The sequence below is a fragment of the Podarcis tiliguerta genome, assembly GCF_965153285.1.
Source record: "Podarcis tiliguerta genome assembly, chromosome: 3".
Taxonomy (NCBI): domain Eukaryota; kingdom Metazoa; phylum Chordata; class Lepidosauria; order Squamata; family Lacertidae; genus Podarcis; species Podarcis tiliguerta.
The window spans coordinates 4411883-4439255 of NC_139536.1; the positions used below are offsets into that span (position 1 = coordinate 4411883).

At 46.4% G+C, this 27373-nt stretch overlaps 1 protein-coding gene across 8 annotated transcripts in view; it reads left to right on the forward strand.

Annotated features, from left to right (window-relative positions):
- The window catches only part of HMBOX1 (homeobox containing 1), a 129246-nt gene that overhangs the window by 39498 nt on the left and 62375 nt on the right, over positions 1–27373 (forward strand). For all 8 annotated transcript variants that reach the window (XM_083432710.1, XM_083432709.1, XM_083432714.1 and 5 more), the window contains exon 2: positions 26849–26932. In XM_083432710.1, coding sequence (XP_083288836.1) covers positions 26910–26932 — 23 coding nt within the window. In that variant the 5' untranslated portion in view covers positions 26849–26909. The remainder of the gene's footprint in view (positions 1–26848; positions 26933–27373) is intronic.

Below are 27373 nucleotides of genomic sequence, written 5' to 3' on the forward strand. Positions count from 1 at the left end.
TAATCAGGGCGAATAAAAATTGATTGAGTTTTTAATTTCAAATTGGGTCTTGATTTTTAATACTTAACACTTGCCCAAATTAAGGGTTAAAGATAGCTGTTAAATCACCGTTTTAAATGTAAAAATATACCGACTCAATTACAGTTCATCAGACTTTAATGAGGGAGAAAGCCAGTTGCTTGTAGCCTTAAAAAATTATTTTAAATTAAATAGTATAGTGTTGTGTGGGGCTTTTCTTTTTTTAGGGGAGAAGGAGAAAAATGAAAGAAACTCCTACAGTCTGGTCCAACTCTTCTACTTAAAACATCTGTCCTAAATCATTTCCACAGCTGACTTTTTTTGTGAGTGAAGGAAGTGTTGGCTTCTCTTCTTTTTCATGCAGCAGATAATTCCCACGTTGTAAGGAAATTGGGGTTGGTTTTTGCAGCCCAAATCTCCACCATGGGATCCCACAAGGAGCTCTTACAAGGAGCTGTCCGTCCCCCCCACTTTGTAAGGAGGCGAGGAGCGCAGAACAGAAAGCATGCTACAATTTTTAAACCCTCTGTAGTAAACGTAAAGAAGGCTGATCGCCGAAGAATGGATGCTTTTGAATTCTGGTGCTGGAGGAGACTCTTGAGAGTCCCATGGACTGCAAGAAGATCAAACCTCTCCATTCTTAAGGAAATCAGCCCTGATTGCTCATAGGAAGGACAGATCCTGAAGCTGAGGCTCCAATACTTTGGCCACCTCATGAGAAGAGAGGACTCCCTGGAAAAGACCCTGATGTTGGGAAAGATGGAGGACGCAAGGAGAAGGGGACGACAGAGGACGAGATGGTTGGATGGTGTTCTTGAAGCTACCAGCATGAGTTTGGCTAAACTGCGGGAGGCAGTGGAAGACAGGAGTGCCTGGCGTGCCTGGTCCATCGGGTCACGAAGAGTCGGACACGACTAAACAACAACAACAATAAACGTAAATTTGCCCTTATTCCCTTATGGGGGACACAAGAGCCCTTATAGAGTTCTTTGCAGGTTCTCCGTCAGTCAGAGAAAATAACAAAGGCCAACCAGAGAATATTGAAAAGCAAAGCAGCTCGTAAGCCTGATCTTTATCGAACTGTTGCAACAGGGTGCTCCCCTCACACGCAGGAAAGGAGGAGGACCCAGAACCCAGGTGTGCCCCCCCCCTTATATAGACATTTTGAATTGCCTGCCCTGGAGTCCAAGACCACCCCCAGAAACATCCAGCCTACATCACAGAAGGGGTGTAGCTCGAGACCATCCCCAGATACATCATACCTATATCACAGAAAGGGCGGTCTACAGCAGAAATCTGAGTGCGTTGTTTACCTCCTGTCTGCCAGGTTACCTGCTGATGCTTACTTGATTGGATACCCTGGGGAGCCTGGCCAGTCTTTTGTAATGATAAATACTTAGTTCCTGAGCCAGGTCACAGGCTCACCCTATTCATGCACAGACATACCCTTAAGACAGGATTTGTGAATGAAAAGACAATGGGGAGGCTCCCCCATCTCCTCCCTCCTTGCAGAGAAAACATTTGAAAATGGTTTCAGGGCAGTCCTCCTGTGCTGCTCCAGACATGTGGTCCACACATCTATGTATGCGCTTGGTTGGCACTTTTGTGAACATTTATTTTATATATATAAAAGACCTTAATTTTTTTATTTCACAGGCATGTGGTTTATGCATTTACCTTGTGCGCTTCTGAACGTGTATTTCATTTATGGCACCTTAGAATTCTTATAACATAGAGCAGATTTGGAGGCGAAGAGCTCTAGCTCCATGCCTGTACCACTGGACAACTGTTGCCCGTCAGTGCAGACAATATTGAGGCAGATGGGCCTATTAGTCTGACTCACTCGGCTTCCTGTAGTCTCACCCCATCAGCTCTATATTAGAACTTTCCAGGTGTGCAGTCCCAGGTAGGCTAGAAAAACAAGGCGTTTGCCAAGCCTTTGGTAGCTGGTGGTCTTCATTTGGTCTGGGACATTGCCGTGATTCTTGCATTGCAAGGGGGGTGGACTTATTCTTTGATAAGCTGTGATAGGAATTTTATGGTCTTAGATATATGGTAATGTTCATAAGTGTACCAACCAAGCATGTACATAGATCAGCACAGGAAGACCGACCTGAAGCCATTTTTGATTCCCAAACTGACCAAATGTTTTCTCTGCAAGGTCAAAGGAAAATGGAAAAGCCTCCCCATTGTCTCTTTCCTCACAAATCCTGTCTTAAGGGCACATTTAAGACATGAATAGGGTGTGAGCCTGTGACCTGGCCCAGGAACTAAGTATTTACCATTACAAAAGACTGGCCAGGCTCCCCACGCAATCCAATCAAGTAACCTGCCAGACAGGAGATAAACAGCAACAGGAGAAAAACAATATTCAAATTTCTGTTTTAGACTGCCTTTTCTGTGATGTAGGTGTGATGTATCTGGGGGGTGGTCTTAGGTTACACCTCTTCTGTGATGTATGTATGATGTTTCTGGGGGTGGTCTTGATCTACAGGGTGGCAATTTCAAAAGTCTTTATAAGGCCTTGCACAGCATTTTTCTGGGTCCCTCCTCTCTCCTGCAGGTGATGGGAGCACCCTGTTGCAACAGATCAATAAAGATCAAGCTTACTAGCTGCTTTGCTTCTCAATATTCTCTGGTTGGCCTCTGTTATTTTCTCCCACCAATAGGGAACTTACGTAAGGACTCTATATGGGCTCTTGGATACCCCATAAGGGAAAAGGGCAATTTTTGTTTACAGCAAAGCTTTGCAGGCATCCCCCAGCATCCTGCAAATCTAAAAATGGGAAAACAAGACGTTTTCTAGTACGGCTCAATCTCTAATTGAAATCGATATAAGATATCCCAGCCATCTTTGTTCGGGCTGCTTTCTCCCTGTGACGGGTGTGAGCGTGTGTGTTTCTCTTCCCCTTCTTTCAATGAAAAGACCTGCTCTTAAAGCGGTTAATTATTTACACGCTCAAAATAGCAGCTCTTTGGGACAGGGCGTTCCTGGAGCCGCTGCAGAGATCCCTTTTGCAGGTACGGTACCGTGGTCCTTGTTTCTTCTCTTGGGAAAGGCTCTCCAAATTTCCCAGCCACCAGAGGAGCTTTCTTTGTACGTACAATAATCCGAGAAACTCCTTTTTTTACATAAAAAGGTCAGAAGAGCCCATCGCATCCATGACCCATCTAGTCCAGCAACTTCTTCTTACAGTGGCACCTGTGGGAAACTTGCAAGCAGAATTCAAAGACCATTATTGTTAATCAAATTTGTATGCTGGCCTATACTCGTAAGTCTCAGGGCAGTTCACAACATAGAATTACAATATAAGAAACGCAAAATTCCTCTCCCCTCCTGCGGGTTCCAGCAAGTGGCATTCAAAGGCATTACAGTGGTGCCTCGCAAGACGAAATTAATTCGTTCTGCGAGTCTCTTCGTCTAGCGGTTTTTTCGTCTTGCGAAGCAACCCTATTAGCGGCTTAGCGCTATTAGCGGTTTAGCGGCTATTAGCGGCTATTAAAGGCTTAAGGGATTAGCGGATTAGCTGCTAAAAGGCTATTAGCGGTTTAGCGGCTTAGAAAAAGGGGGTGGGGAGCGAAAAAAAATCTCAATACTCGCAAGACATTTTCGTCTTGCGAAGCAAGCCCATAGGGAAATTTGTCCTGCGAAGCGCATCGAAAAACAGAAAACCCTTTCGTCTAGTGGGTTTTTCGTCTTGCGAGGCACCACTTACTGCTTCTACCACTGGGGTATCAGAGGCATCCTGGCTAATAGCCATTGCTGTAAACAAAATCTGCCCTTATTCCTTTATGGGGTACCCAAGAGCTCTTATAGAGTCCTGAAATATAAAAACTAAGGTCTTGTATATATAATAAATGTACCAAGCAAACACATACATAAATATATAAACAACATGTCTGAAACAGCACAGGAAAACAGCCCCGGAACCATTTTTGACTCCTAAACTGACCAAATGTTTTCTCTGCAAAGTCAAATGGAAAAACCTCCCAATTGTCTTTTCCTTCACAAATCCCGCCTTAAGGGTATGTCTGTGTATAAATAGGGTGAGCCTATGACCTGGCTCAGGAACTCAGTATTTATCATTACAAAAGACTGGCCAGGCTCCCCAGGGTATCCAATCAAGTAAGCATCAGCAGGTAACCTGCCAGACAGGAGGTAAACAACACACTCAGATTTCTGTTGTAGACCGCCTCTTCTGTGATGTAGGCTGGATGTTTCTGGGGGTGGTCTTGGACTCCAGGTTGGGCAATTTAAAATGTCTATATAAGGGGGGGCACACCTGGGTTCTGGGTCCTCCTCCTTTCCTGCGTGTGAGGGGAGCACCCTGTTGCAACAGTTCAATAAAGATCAGGCTTATTAGCTGCTTTGCTTCTCAATATTCTCTGGTTGGCCTCTGTTCTTATCTCCGACCGATAGAGAACCTGCAAAAGACTCTGTAAGGGCTCTTGTGTCCCCCATAAGGGAATAAGAGCAGATTTTTGTTTATTACAGTACTTTGTAGGTTCTACATTGGTAGGAGAAAATAATAGAAGCCAAGCAGAGAATATTGAGAAGCAAAGCAGCTAGTAAGCCTGATCTTTATTAAAGCTGCTGCAACAGGGTGCTCCCCCCGATGCAGGAGGGAGGAGGAGGACCCAGGACAAAGGTGGATAAGCCCTTATATAGACTTTTGAACTGCCCACCCTGGAGCCCAAGACCACCCCCTCCATACATCATACATACATCACAGAAGGGGGTGTATGTAGCCCAAGACCCCCCAATACATCAGAGAAGGGGTGTAGCCCAAGACCACTCCCCAATACATCATACATACATTACAGAAAAGGCGGTCTACAACAGAAATCTGAGTGCGTTGTTTTTATCCTGCCTGCCAGGTTACCTGATTGGATTACCTGGGCATCCTGGCCGCTCTTTTGTTATGATAACTACTTAATTCCTGAATCCAGGTCACAGATCACAGGATCTCCCTATTCATATCTTAACTGAGCCATTGAGACAGGATTTGTGAGCAAAGAGACAATGGGGAGGCTCCCCATTTCCTTTGACCTTGCAGAGAAATATTTGAGGTCAATTTTGGGGAGAGACAAAATGGTTTCAGGACTTTTTCTGCAGGTTTCAGACGTGTGGTTCATATATTTATGTATGTGTTTTCTTGGTACATTTCTGAACATTTAATATAAGGGCTGGGGAGCAGGGATTGCTGTGGCCAGGATTCCTTCATTTGCAGGGGGTCGGATTGGGGGGGTCCTTCCCAAATCCACAGTTCTGTGATTCTGCCTCTGATTTTAAAGCAACGAAGGCATGCTCTTTTTGGAAAGCTTTGACAACACAGCGCAAAGCTGCTGTCAGGAAGGAACTGTGCTCCACCTGCAAAAGAAGAGGGAGAAGCTTCCTTTAAACCTTTTGCCAGGGCTTATTCTTGCCAGGCGCCCCAAACCCTTTCCTCAGTGTGCGCTGGAGCAAGTGCTCGTGGCCCCAAACAAGCCCTGGAGGTTTTTTGGGCTCCGCATCTCTTTGGAGAAGCTCTTGCAACAGATGCCAGGACCCCCCTATCTCCCCTGCGCTGCCGATGCCTCGAGCAAGGGCTGGTTATCGTTCCCCTTCCATGAGGGCATCCCCACCAGGGACCCGCAGAGGAAGGCTATGCCCAGGGGGCCCCGGAAAAGCAGGGGAAAATTCTGCGCAAGCATTAGAACTCTAGATTTTAATGGAGTACTTAGTGCTAATTTATGGGTGTATCAGTGGCGCTGACTGGAAATCACGTTGACTCTTGCGCAGTGGTAAACAAGCGTTAGAGAGGCCTCTTTATTAATTTCGGCTGCGCGCTAGCAGGAAATGGCGTGTTTTTCTTTCTCACAGGTTGGGCGAGATCCTACGCAATAAAAAGGAGACGCTCCATTTCCCACTAATATAGGCAAAATAGCTTCTTTGGCTTCCAGATAGCTGAGATAGAGGCCATTAAAGGCAAGGAAGAGAGAGATCAGTCAATTTCCGGCCCCTCTCTGCTTCCCCAGTGTTCATTCATGGGCCTTTTCGCTCTTGTTTCCACATTAGTTTGTGCTTACTATTTTTCCCCTCTCTCTTCCAAATCGCAAAATAAATGCTTTGTTCCAGTCTGTGCGTTTCAAAATGGACTCGTGGAACATTTGGGCTAAGCGTAGCTCTGTGCCGTCTCTGCTTTACCTGTGCAGAATGGCCACTGGGTCCATCACCTCCTGGCAAATAGAAGGGGAAGAAATGGAGGCAGTGAGAGATTTTACTTTCTTGGGCTCCATGATCACTGCAGAGGGTGACAGCAGTCACAAAATTAAAAGACGCCTGCTTCTTGGGAGAAAAGCAATGACAAACCTAGACAGCATCTTAAAAAGCGGAGACATCACCTTGCCAACAAAGGCCCGTATAGTCAAAGCTATGGTTTTCCCAGTAGTGATGTATGGAAGTGAGAGCCGGACCATAAAGAAGGCTGATCGCCGAAGAATTGATGCTTTTGAATTCTGGTGCTGGAGGAGACTCTTGAGAGTCCCATGGACTGCAAGAAGATCAAACGCATCCATTCTTAAGGAAATCAGCCCTGAGTGCTCACTGGAAGGACAGATCGTGAAGCTGAGGCTCCAATACTTTGGCCACCTCAGGAGAAGAGAACACTCCCTGGAAAAGACCCTGATGTTGGGAAAGATGGAGGGCACAAGGAGAAGGGGACGTCAGAGGACGAGATGGCTGGACAGTGTTCTCGAAGCTACCAGCATGAGTTTGACCAAACTGCAGGAGGCAGTGGAAGACAGAAGTGCCTGGCGTGCTCTGGTCCATGTGGTCATGAAGAATTGGACATGACTAAATGACTAAACAACAACAACAAACCGATAGAATCAGAATTGCGGAGCTGCGGTGGGGTCTAGGGTCATCTAGATCAACCCCCTGCAATGCAGGAATCTCAACTAAAGCATTGTTATAAGAAAAACTGCTCCCTTTCCCTTAAGGGGTATTCTGGAGCCCGTATGGAGTCCTTAAGTGGGTTCCCTATTGGTAGGAGAAAACAGAGGCCAACCAGATTATATTGAGAAGCAAAGCGGCTTGTTAGCCTGATCTTTATTCACAGGGCCCCTACTCCCCACACCCAGCAGGGAGGAGAACTCTGAACAATGGAGCACAAGCTCTTACATAGACTTCTGAAATTGCCCACCCTGTAGCCCAAGAGCACCCCCCAAAAAATCATACATACATCACAGAAGGAGGCGGTCTACAGCTTAAATCCTGCCCTCCAGGATACCTGATAATGGTCACTGATTGCATTACCTGGGCAGCCTGGCCATTCTTTTGTGATGGTTAATACTCTAGTTCCTGAATCCAGGTCACAGGCTCACCCTATTCATACACAAATGTGCCCTTAAGGCAGGATTTGCAAGCAAAAAGACAATGGGAAGGCTTTCCCCATTTGCCTCCCTTACTGCAGAGGAATATTTGAAGTCATTGGAAGAGTCAAAATGGCTCCCGGATTGCCCTCCCATACTATTTCAGACATATGGTTAATATATTTAGATATTTGTGCATTTAAGGATATTTATTCTATATTTGAGACCTTAAAATTCTTATAGCACTATCCTTGACAGATGGCCACCCAACTTCGTTGGGACATTGCAATGATTTCATCAATGAAGGTACTAAAATTTACAGCCATGGCCCCGATTCGAGTACCAGGTCGGAGAGGCCGGACACCATAGGCCTGCCCCCCGGCCCCCGAAATTGTACCCCCAGATCCAATGTACGATTGGTCTTGTTCTTGCTTTATATCAGGGATCGGCAAGGCTTACCGGCTATGGACCGGATCACTCCCACGGAGATCGTCCGTGGGCCGGACTGGTGCACCGCGACACCGGAAATGTACGCAGTGCCAGAAATATGCATGCCCAGACGGCGGAAATCGCACCTGCGCAGAAGCGATTTTCAGCATCTGGGCATGTGCAGAAGCGATTTCCGGTATCTGCACATGCACAGATGCAATTTCTGGCACTCAGCGAGTCCCTGCGCCGTGCCGTGCCGCACCGGTTTAGTGAAGCATGCGGCTCGGTTTGGGGGAGGCACATGGGCCGGTAAAACGGTCTTCGTGGGCCGGATCCTGCCCATGGGCCGCACGTTGCCGACCCCTGCTTTATATATTGTCTGTTCTGGTTTTAATATCATTTGTCCGGCCTTGGGCCATCTGGGTCTTGACCAGGCTGGAGACATCTGACGTGAACCGCTTTCTGCAAGTAAGGGATCTGGCCTGCTTTGTGGGGTGGGGGGAGCCGGGGGGAGCTGAAAGTGGGGGGCATTGATGGTCCGTGGAGGGAAATGAGCCCTTTTCAACCTGAGAGTACATGCAGTGCAGTGGTTATAGTGGCGAATTAGGACCTGGGAGATCAGAGTTCAGATCCCCATTTGGCCATGAAGCTGACTGGGCCAGTCATATTTTCTTAACCTGCCTTATAGGGTTTAATTAACTGAGGGCGGGGCAGGGGTGTCTGAACCATGTATGCAACTTTGAGCTCCGCTTTGAGGAGGGGGTGCGAAAGCAATCGATTTAGGGAAGCTTTTAATGTTTGATAGGTTATTGTATTTTAGTGTTCTGTTGGAGGCCGCCCAGAGTGGCTGGCGAGGCCCAGCCAGATGGGCGGGGTATAAATATATTATTATTATTATTATTATTATTATTATTATTATTATTATTATTATTTTATTTTAGATCCATCTCAGCAGAATGCCCCCCCTCCACCTCCAAGGGATCTGAATAGCCTGCTTTATTTATAGGGAGCAATTTCTCAATCTAAACCTCCTAGTCCAGAATTTAATTTTAATTTTGCTTCGCAGTATCGATTGGTGACTCATAGCATATGGAGAAGGCTGCATTTGTTTTGGAACCCTCTGAGGTTCTGTGAGTGTCCAGTCTCTCTCTCTCTCTATCTATCTGAATCACAATTTGGGTACATTTCTGTTGGAACGGTGGAATGAGAATGTCTTGTCCCCAGAGATCGTCTCCTTTGGCAGTAGGTTTGGTTTCTCACCAAGAATATGTAGAACTTTTTTTTTTTTCCCCCAGTGGCGCGGGGATGCGTTTTAGGTAAATTGCTTGATGGAGACTAGTTTTAAGATTAAGATGTTGTTGTTGTTTAGTCGTTCAGTCGTGTCCGACTCTTCGTGACCCCATGGACCAGAGCACGCCAGGCACTCCTGTCTTCCACTGCCACCCGCAGTTTGGTCAGACTCATGTTTGTAGCTTCGAGAACACTGCCCAACCATCTCGTCCTCTGTCGTCCCCTTCTCCTTGTGCCCTCCATTTTTCCCAGCATCAGGGTCTTTTCCAGGGAGTCTTCTCTTCTCATGAGGTGGCCAAAGTATTGGAGTCTCAGCTTCAGGATCTGTCCTTCCAGTGAGCACTCAGCGCTGATTTCCTTCAGAATGGATGCGTTTGATCTTCTTGCAGTCCATGGGACTCTCAAGAGTCTCCTCCAAGATTAAGATACTTTCTTTTAAAATCTTAGTTTTAAACTTTTTATCTTACTATTATTATTTTTAAAAAAGCCCATTAACATGTAGCACATCATTTTCACAATGCAAATGTAGGTGGAGAACAATCTTAGTTGATTTCATAAATACAAATGTGTCTTATTCTCAGCAGATTGGTCAACAGAGACCCATAGATTCCCCTGACTGCCCTGTCTCTTACCCCACTGAATGGAAGAATGCCCATTCTCAAAACACAGATGTGTTATAGTCTTCTTTTTTTTAAGGGGGAGGGAGAACTCCTTATTTATTTATAGAAGCATTTCTGTACTTCCATGGCATAAAATATCTGGTCGGTGCGAAAAGATAAAGTATTAAACACCATTGAAAACAATGCAAGTGATCATTAATGTTCCAGAATAAGTAAAGAACTTTGAAGTAGCTGCGAAGGGCTGTGTTGGCATGAAAAGGTCTTCAAAAGGTGCCCGACAGTTGAAAAAGTGTATCCTTTAACCAGTCTCCCGTTTTCAGAACTTTCCTTTGTCCCTGTCTGCTGGTTATCTCTGTCCTTATGGCAAAAGAGACAAATGAGACACGGACAGGCGGTTTGTTTCTCTCCGCCAACATTGCAGCTAACTCTGAAAAGCTTGTTTTCCTGAGCAACCTCAGCATTCAAGAGCACAAGCATCCAGGTGCTCACAGGTGGCCTGTTTATTGCACATTCATCCGGATTTATTTGCAGGAAGATAGGCGGGTACCCCCTAGGTCAGGGGTCTGCAACCCGCGGCTCCGGAGCCGCATGTGGCTCTTTTACACCTTTGCCGCGGCTCCGGGGCGGATACTAGCGAGGGGAGGAGGCGCATTGTGCGCCCCGACACTCCCCACTGTGGCGGGCACTGTACTGGCTGTGACGTCGCATGGGGGCGGTGCGTGCGTTAGTCACACACCGTCCCGACGTCACCTTCCCGCCCGCTACATTGTAAGGGGCATGTACGCTGGTCACTGCATTGAAAGGGGGCATGTATGCTGGTCACTGTTTTGAAGGGGAGTGAAGAACACACACACACACACACACACACACAAAAAGGTAACTTGTTAATTTAACGTTTATTTCTATGAGGAGGAGTAATTCTGAGGGGTCAAACAAATAAATAATTTTAAAAAGTGACAAAAAAGTTATTTTTATAATGACGAGTTTTGCGGCTCCCAGTTGTTTTTTCTTCGGAAACGGGTCCAAGTGGCTCTTTTTGTCTTAAAGGTTGCAGACCCCTGCCCTAGGCCACTCTGTGGGGCAGCCTTTGCCATCTCTGTGTCCTCCAGATATTTGGTCTAAAACTATATGATTCTAGGAGCACAGCTGAGCTAGCTGGGGCTTATGGAAGTTGCGCTTCAAAACATCTGCCAAACACTGTATACGTTTTGCATGTTGCCCTGCTTGCCAAGGTCGGTACCAGAGTTCAGCTGACTTGGGCAAATGCCCGGAAACATGATCCCTGTGCCAGGGACCCCTGCCCTGACCCCACCACTGTGTTTTTGGTTTCTGCTGCAGTCTTGGGGGAGAAAAATTAAAAGCGGCACGGGTGACTTTCTATTGTTGCTGCGTGTTTTGGTCTCACAACTTTAGAACGCCCCGCCGATGGATCTGCCGCAAGGCTACCCACGCTTCAATTATTTTGGGAGACTTTGTTCATTTATTGGACTTAACGCTTGCCGTTTTGTTATTGCTAGTTAAGTGAAAAGTTAAAGCGATTTGCCATGCAATGCAAAAATTAAAACTGATAAAAAGCTAAAGTTGTTGGTGCACCCACACCCCAGTCTCAACACATCCCACCCTCCAGATGTTTGGGACTACAACTCCCATCAGCCAGTGGCGTAGCGTGGGGGTGCAGGGGGCCCCAGCCGCACCGGGCGCAACATCTGGGGGCGCGCGCGCTCGCACTCGCAGCTCTCTGCCCCTACTAAAATCCACGGGTTAGGGGGCGCAAATTACTTGCCTTGCCCCGGGTGCTGACAACCCACGCTACGCCACTGCCATCAGCCCTTAGAGCTGGGTGTGATGGGTGTTGTAGCCCAAAGCTCCCAAAAGGCACCAGGTTGGGGAAGCCTACCCTGAGACCTCCCTCTCCCTGCCTCTATGGACTAGAAGATCATGCTCTCCTATTTCAAATTCCATAAGCAGGGGCTTCCTGGTTTTCTGGGGGGCGCGCAGTGGAAAACATTGTTTCTAAGTTTACAGCATTCTTTCATTTGAACGGCTTCCTTCCTCCGCCTCATCCGAGGTCCCAGGGCTTTGCACGCTCCGTACGGCCAGCTACAAACAAGCTACACACATATATATAGTCCTCAGGGTCCTCCATACTATAACAAGGTAAACAAATGACAGGCTGACCTTTTTATTCTCTCTCTTCGCCCCCCCCCCCAAAAAAAACCCTGGCTGTGTTCAAACCAGTTTCCGCTCCCCAAAGCGTTCCTCCTGCTCCTCCCTCTGCCAGTGTTGTTTAATCCATTTATTCCTCTCTCCCCCCCCCCCCACCAATCTCCTCCGTGCGACACTTTATGACTTTGTAAATCAGCCTGAGCGGCACCAAATCAAATGCTTTCTTCCCGAAGACCCTGATAACGTATGTCTGCCGTTTCTGTCTTGTCTAACCTAACGATTTGGTCGTATAATAAAACCGGATTTCAGCAGATTTGTCAGCCGTGACCTTCGCTTTTTATGAATCTGGGCTGGCTGTCCTCTTGTTAAATTATGCATTTCGAAGTCTTCTGCCATCTTTGGAGGGTTTTTCACCCCCCTCTCTCTTTTATTAGCCGGCCCCTGTCATAATAATAATGCCTTCTTGCAGCACCGTTCGGAGGGAGGTTTAAGGATGTGTTTGGGGGGCAAAGGGGAGTTTTATCTCAAAGGCAAGGGGGTGGGGAAACAAAGGCTTTTTTCCTCTTTTGTTTTTATCTGATTTCTGCCTCCCATAGGAAAGGACCTCTGTCTGCTGAGGTTTTTTTTTGACGTGGCAAGTATCCATGTTGGGAAAACGCTGCACGTCACTGGTTTGGGCATGTAAAAGGGTGGCGTTGTGGGTTAAACCACAGAGCCTAGGGTTCGAATCCCTGTGACGGGGTGAGCTCCTGTTGCTCGGTCCCTGCTCCTGCCAACCTAGCAGTTCGAAAGCACATCAAAGTGCAAGTAGATAAATAGGTACCGCTCTGGCAGGAAGGTAAACGGCGTTTCCGTGCGCTGCTCTGGTTCGCCAGAAGCGGCTTAGTCCTGCTGGCCACATGACCCGGAAGCTGTACGCCAGCTCCCTCGGCCAATAAAGCGAGATGAGCGCCGCAACCCCAGAGTCGGCCACAACTGGACCTAATGGTCAGGGATCCCTTTACCTTTACCTTTAAAGTGGCATGTAAAACTGTTTTATCGGGAAGAAAAATGGTAGGGCATCTATCTTGTGTGCAGAAAATCCCAGATAGGGCCAAGAGGGCCCCCTTTCCGGAGACCTGGAGAAGCCCCTGCACCTGTTAGTGCAGGTAGACCGATGGCATCTTCCTGTGTTGGACTAGGACTCTGGCAAGACCTGGGTTCGAATCCTCACTTGGCCATGAAGCTCACTGGGAAGTATTAGGCAGCCCCAGCTTAGATCCTGACGCGGGTGGCGCTGTGGGTTAAACCACAGAGCCTAGGCCTTGCCGATCAGAAGAGTCTCTTGGGTGCGTGTCAGATTTAGGATAGTTTGTAGATCTGAAAAACATGAGGCGAGGAAGGCAATCTGCAGTAGACACAGAGAATGCCTTGCTTTCTAGCGCCAACCTGGTGCCCCCAGACGCGTTGGCCCACTGATGGCTGATGGGAGTTGTAGTCCGAAGCTTCTGGAGGGGGCGCCAGGTTGTCAGAGGCCGGTTTAGACATTTAGCATTCCGTTTTCTTTTTTTTTTTGGAAATTTTATTTACAACATAACATAACCCCCCCACCCCCCAATATAGAAATCCACCCTCATTAAACACAAACATAACATACACTAAGCATAACATACAACAATACAAACAACCAAATAAAAGACTTCCTTTATCCTGTATCTGGCCTCCTTATTTACTTCTTATAAGCTGTTTCCTTTATGAATCATTATTACGATTTTTCTAATTATAACTTAAATATCCACAAAGTCTCCTGCAGACATTAATCGAAACAAGCCCAAGTATGTATTTTAGGGCGCTGTTTTGTGAAGTATTCTCTGCATTTTCCCCATGCTTTTTGAAACTCTTGTCTAGTGTGATCTCTATCTAGCCAGTTCAATATACAGTGGTACCTCAAGTTACATACACTTCAGGTTACAGACTCCGCTAACCCAGAAATAGTACCTCGGGTTAAGAACTTTGCTTCAGGATGAGAACAGAAATTGTGCTCCGGTGGCGCAGCAGCAGCAGGAGGCCCCATTAGCTAAAGTGGTGCTTCAGGTTAAGAACAGTTACAGGTTAAGAACAGACCTCCGGAAAGAATTAAGTACTTAACCCGAGGTACCACTGTACTCTAACAGTTTGTCTTGCCATTCCTTTTTTGTTGGCACAATTTCTTTTTCCCAGTTTTTAGCAGTTAGGATCCTTGCCACTCCTGTGGCATAGAGGAATATTTTCTGATCTCCTCTTGCTATACCTGTGTCCGCTATCCCTGGTAGAAAAGCTTCTGTATTTTTCATAAAGTTATAGTTAAACATTTTTTTAAGCTCTTCATATACTATGTTCCAGAGGCTTTTGGTTTTTTCACAGGTCCAGACATTTAGCATTCCTAATTGCATCTTTTGCTTTCCCGCTGCCTCTTATAAAAAAGCATTGCTAACCACTTAAGGGATCACTTTCGCCTGGCTCTGCTGTTTTGGCCTTTGACGCAGGAGGGGCATGGCTGAGTGGAAAGGCCTGTTCTGTGCTTGCCAGTGGTCCAGGTTTGCCCTGCGCATCTCCAGGTAAAAGGATCTCAGATGGCAGGATCTCCATTGACCATGGAGAGCTGCTTCCTGTCAGTAAGCTATGTGATAGGAATTTTATGGTCTTAAAAAGGTAAAGGTACCCCTATCCATACGGGCCAGTCGTGTCCGAATCTAGGGTTGTGCGCCCATCTCACTTAAGAGGCCAGGGGCCAGCGCTGTCCGGAGACACTTCCGGGGCACGTGGCCAGCGTGACGAAGCTGCTCTGGCGAGCCGGCACCAGCGCAGCACACAGAAACGCCATTTACCTTTCCTCTATAAAGCGGTACCTATTTATCTACTTGCACTTTAGGGGTGCTTTCGAACTGCTAGGTGGGCAGGAGCTGGGACCGAAAGACGGGAGCTCACCCCGCCTCGGGGATTTGAACCGCCGACCATGCGATCAGCAAGCCCTAAGCGCTGAGGTTTTATGGTCTTAGATATATGGCAATGTTCATAAGTGTACCAAACAAGAACGTACATAGATCAGCACAGGAAGACCAAACTGGAATCATTTTGATTTCTAAACTAAGCAAATGTTTTCTCTGCAAGGTCAAAGTGGGAAACCTCCCCATTTTCTCTTTCCTCACAAATCCTGTCTTAAGGGCACATTTAAGATATGAATAGGGTGTGAGCCTGTGTCCAGGAACTAAGTATTTATCCTTACAAAAGACTGACCAGGCTCCCCAGGAAATCCAATCAAGTAACCTGACAGACAGGAGATAAACAACGACAGGAGAAAAACAACATTCAAAATTTCTGTTTTAGACCGCCTTTTCTGTGATGTAGGTGTGATGTATCTGAGGGGTGGTCTTAGGTTACCCCCCCCCTGCGATGTATGTATGATGTTTCTGGGGGTGGTCTTGATCTACAGGGTAGCAATTTCAAAAGTCTTTATAAGGCCTTGCACACCATTTCTCTGGGTCCTCCTTTTCTGGGTCCTGCGTCTGGGGGGAGCACCCTGTTGCAACAGATCCATAAAGATCAGGCTTACTAGCTGCTTTGCTTCTCAATATTCTCTGGTTGGCCTCTGTTATTTTCTCCTACCAATAGGGAACCTATGTAAGGACTCTATATGGGCTCCTGGATACCCCATAAGGGAAAAGGGCAATTTTTGTTTACAACAGCTACAGGCACCGATCTCTGACGGTAAAGGGCATCTCCCCGTGTCTGTGTATGTTTGGCTAAATATATATTATATGTTTGTATTTACATATATGTTTTGTCGGGAGTGTCATAAAAGAAAGCCTTTCTTCACGCAGCACATAGTTGAACTGTGGAACTCCCTGACACATGAGGCATGGAGGGCTACCAACCAAGGTGGCTTTAGAATAGGAGTGGACAAATTCATGGAGGGAGGAGAGAGCTATCAATGGCCACTAGCCAAGATAGCTATTCTTCTTTGAGCTTTGGAGGCAGTGATGCTTCTGAATGCCAGGGTTGCGAACGTGATCCATGTGGGATGCACACTCGCAACCCATGCCTGCATGTCTGCGCATGCGCGGGTTGCAATTTGACGCTCCTGCGCATGCACAAAGCACGATTTAGCGCTTCTGTGCCTGCGCGACCACCGAAACCCAGAAGTAACCCGTTCCAGTACTTCCGGGTTTCGGCGGTCCGTAACCTGAAAAAACGCAACCTGAAGTGTCTGTAACCCAAGGTTTGAGTGTACACTGGTACGTCGGGTTAAGAACTTAATTCGTTCCGGAGGTCGGTTCTTAACCTGAAACTGTTCTTAACATGAAGCACCACTTTAGCTAATGGGGCCTCCCGCTGCCGCCAGAGCATGATTTCTGTTCTCATTCTGAAGCAAAGTTCTTAACCCAAGGTACTATTTCTGGGTTAGCGGAGTCTGTAACCTGAAGCATCTGTAACCCGAGGTACCACTGTAATCATCATCATCATCATCATCATCATCATAATTTATTTATACCCCGCCCTCCCCAGCCAGAGCCGGGCTCAGGGTGGCTAACGCCAATAAAATTACAGTGGTGCCCCGCAAGACGAATGCCTCGCAAGACGGAAAACCCGCAAGACGAAAGGGTTTTCCGTCTGCAGAGGCGCTTCGCAAGACGAATTTCCCTATGGGCTTGCTTCGCAAGACGAAAATTGACAAAAATTTTCGGGGGTTTTTTCCACTCCAAAACCCCTTTTTCTGAATCGCTAAGCTGCTAAAAGCATTTTAGCAGCAATACCGCTAATCCCCTAAGCCTTAAAAAGCCGTTTTTAGCCCTTAAAATGTCAATAGCGCTAATAGCGCTACTCCGTCAATGGGCTTGCTTCGCAAAACAAAAAACCGCAAGACGAAAAGACTCGCGGAACGGATTCTTTTCGTCTTGCGAGGCACCACTGTACAATAAACCATCATAGGGGGAAACAAACAAACAAACAAACAAAAAACAAAAAAAACACAGTTTATTAAAATACAGGTTAAAATGCAATTTAAAATGCAGCCTCATTTTAAAATAGCTGATAAATCAAGACCATAAGGGAAGGGAAACATAAGGGTCAGACTGAGTCCAAACCAAAGGCCAGGCGGAACAGCTCTGTCTTGCAGGCCCTGCAGAAAGATGTCAAGTCCTGCAGGGCCCTAGCCTCTTGTGACAGAGCGTTCCACCAAGTCGGGGCCAGTACTGAAAAGGCCCTGGCGCTACTTGAGACCAACCTAACCACCTTGTGACTTGGGACCTCCAAAATATTGTCATTTGTGGACCTTAAGGTCCTCCGCGGGGCATACCAGGAGAAGCGGCCCCTTAGGTACGAGGGTCCTAGGCCATGGGCCTTAAGATATTAAGGTCTAGACAGGTATACATGCAAGGAGGCCTTCCATCAGGTATCCTGGACCCAAATTATTTAGTGCTTTTAAAGGGTAATTCCAGCCTCCTTGTATGTATACTTGCCTACAACTTAATATCTTTAATGGAGGCCTTTCTCCAGGTAGTGGTTGGCAGGTGGCTTAGTGGGAGAAAGCCTTTTTTGGAAATGGTGGCGTTCAACTCTGGGAATGGTCTCTCTGGAGGTATTTGCCCTTTCAGTCCCTGGAGAGCTCTGTTGGTTAGAGCATGGTGTTGGTAGCGCCAAGGTTGCAGGTTCGATCCCCTAGTGGGACAGCTGCATCTTCTTGCATTATAGGATGCTTTCAACACTACAGTTCTATGATTCTATGCTCTCCCACACCTTTTAAATTTAAATTTTAAATTAAATTAAAATTAAATTTTAAATTAGTTCTTCAAATTATAGTTTTCCCTTGCCACCACATGCTGGGTTTAAGTGCTGTTTTTATTGATCTTGTGCTGGTTTTATACTGATTTTGCACTGGTGTGGCATTTGGTGGTGGTGGTGGTTATTATTATGGGCTGCCAAGAAGGCATGATCTGCTGGTTCATATATGAATGCCAACAGGGTAAAAACGGACGAAAGAAATAAATTCTGTTCTATTCATACATTGATGCAAAACAATTGTAATTTGCTTATTTTGTTTCAATTTGTAAAGCTGTACAAGATGTATTTATTTAATCGATTTCATAGACACGTTGGCGTGTATATACAGGCCGGTTAAACATGCTGTTTGTGTTGTTTCCAAACAACAATAACAACTGATTCGAATAGTGAGAAATTTGCAATATTTTTGTGGGTTTCTATTTTGCTTGCTCCCAAGGGTGGGGCAAATTCCGAAATTCGGCTTAGCATGTCTTCTAGCTTCTTAGCTGCCAGAACCCACCAGTTTCTGTGTAGCATTGAGCTACAAACTTCCTTCCTTCCTTCCTTCCTTCCTTCCTTCCTTCCTTTCTTTAAAAAATGAAAATGGTGTATACCATAGCAGGTCGTTGAACTGGGTGTTCATAATGCAGGATAGCTCATTCAGAAGAGCTTGAGACTTTTAATCTCAGGGTCATGGGTTTGACGCCTTGTTGGGTGGAAGATTCCTGTGTTGTGAGGGGTTGGACTAGATGACCCTCGTGGTCCCTTCCAACTCTGCAGCTCTGTGATCCTGTACACTTGTGGGATCCCTTCATTGGATCAGCGCTGCCCTGGATGCAATCGCCACAGCTCGCGAAAAGGTGGCAAGAAAAAGAACGGAAAGTTTGAGAATGTTTGGACCAGAAGCATTCCTCCTAGGAATTTTAGACCAAGATATATAAAAAAAAAGAAAATTGGAAATTATTTATGTATGCAACAACAGCGGCAAGAATTAAATTAGCACAAACTTGGAAGACAGAAGAAATACCAACGAAAGAACGAGGGAAACTTATGGAATAGAACTGGCAAAACTAACAGAAAAACCACATGAAAAGGACAACAAAGACTTTAAAAGAGACTGGGAACCATTTACTGTACAACATACAGTGGTGCCTCGCAAGACAAAATTAATTCGTTCCGGGAGTCTCTTCGTCTAGCGGTTTTTTCGTCTTGCGAAGCAACCCTATTAGTGGATTAGCGCTATTAGCGGTTTAACTGCTATTAGCGGCTATTAAAGGTTTAAGGGATTAGCGGATTAGCTGCTAAAAGGCTATTAGCAGTTTAGCGGCTTAGAAAAAGGGGGTGTGGAGCGGAAAAAAATCTCAAGACTCGCAAGACATTTTCGTCTTGCGAAGCAAGCCCATAGGGAAATTCGTCCTGCGAAGCGCATCGAAAAACGGAAAACCCTTTCGTCTAGCGGGTTTTCCGTCTTGCGAGGCATTCGTCTTGCAGGGCACCACTGTATATGAAGAGGCAACGTAAAGAAATGGACACGTTGGCAGGGTTTGAGGAAACAATCACAACTGTGTACAACAAAAAATAAAGACTATATGTATTGAGAAAATTTTGGGGGAAAATACGTAGGGTGAACAATATGGAAATAAAGGAAAACGGGCGTATGAGGGAAGTCCAGGGGAGGAGGGTGGAAATACGAAAAAATGTTAAAGATATATTGTTAGAAGAAGTATACATGGAAAAATCAATAAAAAATATTTTTTTAAAAAAAGTTTGAGAATGTTTGGAAGCATCTTCATAGTGCTGTGTTATAAAAGCTCTTTGCTAGATATACAGGTGGTGCTGTGGGTTAAACCACAGAGCCTAGGGCCTGCTGATCAGAAGGTCGGCGGTTTGAATCCCCGCGACGGGGTGAGCTCCCGTTGCTCGGTCCCTGCTCCTGCCAACCTAGCAATTCGAAAGCATGTCAAAGTGCAAGTAGATAAATAGGTACCGCTCTGGCGGGAAGGTAAATGGCGTTTCCGTGCACTGCTCTGGTTCGCTGCTCTGGTTCGCCAGAAGCGGCTTAGTCCTGCTGGCCACATGACCCTGTACGCTGGCTCCCTCGGCCAATAAAGCAAGATGAGCGCCGCAACCCCAGAGTCAGCCACGACTGGACCTAACGGTCAGGGGTCCCTTTACCTTTACCTTTCGATATACTTAGCAATGCAATCTTGAGCAGCTAGAAACAGGAAGATGGTGGGGTGGTCACTGAGGGCTGTAGCAGAAAGGTCACCATGTCATCTCCCCCATTTTAGCACATTTATTTAAATAGCACCGCCAAAGTACATCACACTTTCCAGGATACAATAGCACGGGTCTCTTCCTCCAAGAGCATACAATTCTGGGACCTTGAGTTGAAGAAGACTCACTCCAGGCCTGGATTTAGCTTCAGTACTCGCAGCCACAGCCTGGCCCCTGCACGAGTGCCTTGGAGAAAAATAACAATTAATAATTGATCCATGCAATTATTACCATTCTTATTTAATTAAATCGCCTTTCTGATTGTAATCAGCCTGAACCGCTTCACCCTTGCTACTTCCAGCTGTTTGGGCTCAGGGCAAATTTGCTTCTGCCCGACAGGCAGAAATCCAACAGATGACGCTAGGCTGCACCTGTTGGTTTTATCGCCTGCCGTGAAGCTGCTTCAAACGCACACAGCCCTTCCTTAAAGGGAGCTGGCGTTGCTGGCGAAGGAGGGTGGCGATGGCAGGGCCGACTGTACTCAAACATCTTAATTGCAACCAGAGAGAGAGATGAAGAAAACTGAAGTGGCTCCCAAGGAGATATTAGAAAATCCGAGCTGAAAATGAGAATGATTTAATGTCAAATGAGACAAATGCCGAGTTGATACTCCAATGCCTCACGCACCCACTTGTCCTTGGCGCTGAGAAAATGAGATTTTTAATATCGGAAAAACAGATTGCCACGGAGGCTCATCCATTGTAAATTTGAGCTGCCTTTTAGTGGGGCTTTTAAGCCGGGGATTGGATTGTTCGTTCTGTTCCACAGTGGCTGCCACGATTTTCATACTAATATGTAATTTCTCCCCGACCCCCCCCCCCCCGCCTTTGACTGCACCAAAGATGGAAGAACTCCCCTTATTTTTTATTTTATTTTTTTGGCCTCTGATGCTCCCTTCCCTTGTCCTCCTCCCCCTCCTCCCCTCCATCCCCTTAACAAGTTAATTTCATTAATGAATAATGCAGGCAGGACAAAGGTTTGTCAGCTCTAACCTCTGCATTAGTTATAGAGATTAATGACACCGATTGCTCGGCTGGGTAATGCAAGCCAGGGAGACCTGGGTCCCTGGTAGGAAGCTAGAGGGCGAAGGCCTGGAACTTCGCTATTTCGGGTTTGTTTTTTAAAATCTGGTGGTGTCAATATTCTTTCAGCACAAGGGGTGGGGACCACTTCCCCTCGTTGGCATCTTTTTGGGAGCCAGTCTAAACCACGGAGCCTAGGACTTGCCGATCGGAAGGTCGGCAGTTCGGATCCCCGCGACGGGGTGAGCTCCTGTTGCTCGGTCCCTGCTCCTGCCAACCTAGCAATTCGAAAGCACACCAGTGCAAGTAGATAAATAGGTACTGCTCCGGCGGGAAGGTAAACAGCGTTTCTGTGCGCCGCTCTGGTTTCACCAGAAGCGGCTTAGTCATGCTGGCCACATGACCCAGAAAAACTGTCTGCGGACAAATGTCGGCTCCCTCGGCCAGTAAAGCGAGATGAGCACCGCAACCCCAGAGTCGTCTGCGACTGGATTTAACTGTCAGGGGTCCTTTACCTTTTTCACAGTTGGTAGCCCCTTCATGGATCGCTGCCTTGTCGTGGCGAAGGGGCTTGAATAACTCAGAGAAGCGATGAGCTGTGCCGTGCAGGGCAACTCAAGATGGACAGGTCATAGCCGAGAGTTTAGACTAAATGTCAACCACCTGGAGAAGGAACTGGCAAACCATGCCAGTATATTGCCAAGAAAACTCCATGGACATAAAAAAGGAGAAGCTTTGAGAGTTTCCAAGGCATGCTTTGGTTCATGGGGTCACGGAGAGTCGAGCACGACCAAGACGACTATAGAACAGTTGGCAGCAGTCTTAGAAACTCAGATGTATAATCTAGGTGCCAAACGGCTCCTTAAACCAGGGTTACAGTCTGATTGTGCAGATGAAATACAGTGGTATCTCGGGTTACATACCCTTCAGGTTACAGGCTCTGTTAACCCAGAAATAGTACCTCAGGTTAAGAACTTTGCTTCAGGATGAGAACAAAAATTGCACGGCGGTGGTGCGGCGGCAGCAGGAGGCCCCATTAGCTAAAGTGGTGCTTCAGGTTAAGAACAGTTTCAGGTTAAGAACGGACCTCCGGAACAAATTAAGTAATTAACCCGAGGTTAAGCCTTATTTCGCCATCCTAGGCTTCATCAGTAGAACAGGCTCATATGCAATATTACAGGATTGTGGGTCTTATAGCATAGTAGTGGTTGCTAATATTCTGGACTCTTCTGCTTTTTTCATTGAACTTTATGAGACTTCTGTTGAAATCTACAAATTGATACAATGAGTAGTATACCTTATTTATTCAAAAGTACAGCCGGTTATGTCTTGTGTGTTTATTGAGTATGTTCCACGTAACCATAGGTTTGTTGTTGTTGTTGTTTTGCGAATGGTCTTCTTCAAAGGCACCCAAGTTGGTGGCCATCACTGCTTCCTTCCTGATCTCAGACAACCCCACCGCAGGAAAAGATGCATCCTTGTTCCTAGGCGAAAGGAAAACGACAGAGATCCCAAGGATGGGAAAATAAGCACCTATTAGTGGGAATGTACCCAAAATACATTACACTAAGGACCATTACTTGAAAAAATAAAATAAAATGTGTGCATTGGGCAAAATTGCATACAGAATGCCTGTGCTGGGAGAACTGCAACACTGATGGTTTTCCATGGTGATTTCATTCACCGTATTTTTCGCTCCACAAGACGCATTTTTTTCTTCCTAAAATGTAAGGGGAAATGTCTATGTGTCTTATGGAGTGAATGCGTGGTCCCTGGAGCCGAATTGCCCAGGGGCGAAAAGCAGATCATGCATTTATTAATTTTTTGAAAGAGGGAAGGGGGTGTTGAAACAAAGCTTCTAGTCTGCAAGAGATCGGGGAGGGAGATAAGGGACGGTAGAGATAAAGGAGGCTGCCTGGGAGCGGGGAGGTAAAAGCCCATGGATCCTCAGGATTTTTGCATTGGGTCACCCCAAATTCACCATCAGATCACACAGCATGTCCATGGCTACAGCCTGCACCACAAAAATCATACATCTACTGTTTCGTTCAGAATGTTTCTTCTTGTTGTTGTTTTCCTCCTCTAAAAACTAGGTGCGTCTTATGGGGCAAAAATACGGTAATTGCAGACTAAAATGGGACAAACTGAACTTAACATGGGGAAACTGAGAGAACTTGAAATGGATAGGCTGGTCCATTCCTAGCTGAAAGGGTAGCATATATATATATATATATATGCTTTCGTAGATTTTCACGGGTACAGGAATGCAGGTTTTGGTGTCCTCGGGTGTCTTCCCGTGTAAAAGTTGGGGTGTCTAGGCGACGTTTCGACGAGGTCTCACTCGTCATCTTCAGGCTGGTGCTTTCGGCTTCTTGTTACTGGAACAGAGCAGGATCTCAGTGTTTGAGTTCCTATAAATACTGTTGAGGAGGTGTGGTGTATAGCCTCCAATGTTCTGGGCAGAGAGGAGGTTCCCAGGCTAGTGTGCCTTTTCTTCTTTTGTTCCTTAATTACTTGAGGGATATCTTGAGTGATTTCTTGAGTGATTTCCTGAATCCCACTTAGGTGGGTCATTAGGTGTGGATTAGTTGCTAAAGCCTTCGTGTCTTGAACTCTTGAACTTTGTGAAGAGTTTTTCTGAGAAGATGGCTGTACTGCACTTGGTTGTGCTCTGGCTTGGCTTCGTGTATAGGGGCGAGCTGTGGTTTTGTGGCCTGTGCCAGCCAGATCTGTGTAGGGATTGCAGGGAGGTGCAGCATCCGGAGGTGCCACCCTGGTTTGGCTACTGGATGGTGTCTGTAATTTATCTGTGGAGAGGGTCTGGGTTTGGGTCTGGTGTGGTTGATTGGTGATGGCGTTCTGTGTGCCTCTGGATCTGGTGTCAGATTTTGTGGGGAGGGCTAATTTCCAGATGTCTGGCAAGCGGGATGTGTCGTCACGCTTGTTCATGTTGTGAGGGTGTTTCTCTATCTCGATGGCTTCCATGATTATTCTCTTGTGGTGATGTTCCATGTTAAAGAGCAATTTGGAATCTGCAAAATTAATTTCGTGTCCTGTTTCTTTCATGTGTTGGAAAAGAGAGGAAGTTTTTTCTTCTTTTTTGACGGCATTCTTGTGTTCTGCGATCCGTGCATTTATTCGTCTGTTTGTTTGTCCAATGTACGTGGCTGGGCAGAAAAAATTAGCCCTCCCCACAAAATCTGACACCAGATCCAGAGGCACACAGAACGCCATCACCAATCAACCACACCAGACCCAAACCCAGACCCTCTCCACAGATAAATTACAGACACCATCCAGTAGCCAAACCAGGGTGGCACCTCCGGATGCTGCACCTCCCTGCAATCCCTACACAGATCTGGCTGGCACAGGCCACAAAACCACAGCTCGCCCCTATACACGAAGCCAAGCCAGAGCACAACCAAGTGCAGTACAGCCATCTTCTCAGAAAAACTCTTCACAAAGTTCAAGAGTTCAAGACACGAAGGCTTTAGCAACTAATCCACACCTAATGACCCACCTAAGTGGGATTCAGGAAATCACTCAAGAAATCACTCAAGATATCCCTCAAGTAATTAAGGAACAAAAGAAGAAAAGGCACACTAGCCTGGGAACCTCCTCTCTGCCCAGAACATTGGAGGCTATACACCACACCTCCTCAACAGTATTTATAGGAACTCAAACACTGAGATCCTGCTCTGTTCCAGTAACAAGAAGCCGAAAGCACCAGCCTGAAGATGACGAGTGAGACCTCGTCGAAACGTCGCCTAGACACCCCAACTTTTACACGGGAAGACACCCGAGGACACCAAAACCTGCATATATATATATATATATATATATAGTCCAGTATCACCTTAAAGACCAACTAAGTTTGTTCTTGGTATAAACTTTTGTGTGTATGCACACTTGTTCAGATTTCTGAAGAAGTGTGCATGCACACGAAAGCTCATATCAAGAACAAACTTAGTTGGTCTCTAAGGTGCTATTGGACATTATCTATCATCTATCTATATCTACATCTATATATCTATATCTATATCTATATATCTATATTTCTACTGCGTCAAACCAACACGGCTACCTACATGATTCTATCTTGGAAAGTCATTAGCTGGCTTTTTTTTGGGTACCATTCCAGGAAAGGTGATTCCCGAGTCTGTTTTCTCGCGGTTGAATTCCCCCAAAGGTTAGGAGCTTTTGACAAATATTTAACATGAATCTTAAATACATTCTGTGTTAGCTTTTCAGGGGATCAGATCAGCCGCTGTTCCCTGCTGTTCTCTGTGCCATTCTTTAAACCTGAAACTAAAACCGAGAGCTGTCAAAATGGCCCTCCATAATCTTCTTTCCTTTAAGCTGGTTGAGTTCAATTCCTCCACCCTTCCCTTCTGATTTTTGCCCCTTGTATTTTATCATTCATGTAGTTTCTCCCCAAATCCGTCCTCATCTGCCCATATCTGTAGTGTGCAAAACTGTCAACACGCAATGATGTAGTACCTTGGTTCTCAAACGCCTTGGTATGCGTACATTTTGGCTCCCGAACCCTGAAAACCCAGAAGTGAGTGTTCCGGTTTCCGAATGTTCTTTGGAAGCCAAACATCCGAAACAGCTTCCGTGGCTTCCGATTGAGTGCAGGAAGCTCCTGCAGCCTATTGGAAGTCGTTACCTTGGTTTTCGAACAGTTCCGGGAGTCGAACGGACCCCTGGAACAGATTAAGTTCGACAACCAAGGTACCACTGTATTGGCTTTGATTGCCAAAGCATCACATTGTTGGCTCGAGTTTCCTACATCAATGCATCTTTCTGAGGAAGTGGTATCTTAGTTTTATATTTCGTTTGTTAATTATGGGGTTTTAGCAGTGTTAGAAACCCAGATATATAATCTACTCACCAAATGACACCTTAAACCTAGGTTACTGTTGCCACAGTGGAATGTCTAGGTGCTGTTTTGTTTGTTTTTTAAGTGGTGGATGTTGTTGTTGTTGTTTTCATTTCTATACTTCTTTATATTTTAAAGAACAGACCTCGTTCATAGAGTTCCAATCCTAGAAATGTAGAGTTGGAAGGGGCCTGGTTTACATTCAAACACCAAATAAAACAATCTAGAATAAATTTATGGGACGCGGGTGGCGCTGTGGGTAAAAGCCTCAGCGCCTAGGGCTTGCCGATTGAAAGGTCGGCGGTTCGAATCCCCGCGGCGGGCTGCGCTCCCGTTGTTCGGTCCCAGCGCCTGCCAACCTGGCAGTTTGAAAGCACTCCCGGGTGCAAGTAGATAAATAGGGACCGCTTACTAGTGGCTCGCCAGAGCAGCGATGTCACGCTGGCCACGTGACCCGGAAGTGTCTCCGGACAGCGCTGGCCCCCAGCCTCTTGAGTGAGATGGGCGCACAACCCTAGAGTCTGTCAAGACTGGCCCGTACAGGCAGGGGTACCTTTACCTTTACCTAGAATAAATTTAATCCAAACTTCAAGCAGCTCCTTTCAGATCCTTCTCTGAGTGACATTTTGCTTTTCCCAGTCGCCATCCTGGCATCCAGAGATCTTCATGTGGTCGCAATTGCACCCGTTCCAGTCGCAAAACGCGCCTGGCTCCTGGCTGATTTCTAACCCTTTCTTGAAGAGTCCGAGTGAAAAATAGAGCAAATGATACATCATAAGATATTTACTCGTAGTCAAGAAATATATCCCATCTTTTAGGAGAGAAATTCTGGCCGTACCCGGTTAGAAGGGAGTTTCGAGACAGGGAGAGGATAGGATAGACACGTACATCGCAAGGCAGCTCTGCAGTTGTATGAGATAATAATTGCAAATGCACTTTTGTATTAATTCCTCTCTCCGCCTGTGTCTTGTCAACCTGTGTTTTCCCTCAATTCTGTTGCTTATCTGTTTCAGAATGGTAACTGATGCCGAAGACCTCCCAGAGGCTTTCTGACTTCCTCTCCCCATGTAAAGTATGCTGAGAACCTTTCCAGTGGTGTAAGTACAAGCTCAACCCCCAACCCCCTGTTCAGTTTCAAAAGCATGGTGTGTGTAAGAGAGCAGAAAAGGGGGAGAAGCCGTGGGTCAACCCCCTGGTCTGCTGTTATTAAGGTACAGTCGTACCTCAGGTTACAGATGCTTCAGGTTGCATTTTTTTGGGGTTGTGGACTGCCGAAACCAGGAAGTACCGGAACACGTTACTTCCGGGTTTTGGCGGTCGCGCATGCGCAGAAGGGCTAAATAGCACTTTGAGCATGTGCAGAAGTGCCGAATCGCAACCCACGCGTGCGTAGACGCGGTTTTCGAACGTGCATCCCGCATGGATCACGTTTGCAACCGGAGCATCCACTGTATTTGTCAGACAGTTACAGGAAGAGCATGGGACCGTCTTTCAGTCTGTAGAAGGTACAGTCGTACTTGGATATGGAACACCTTGGC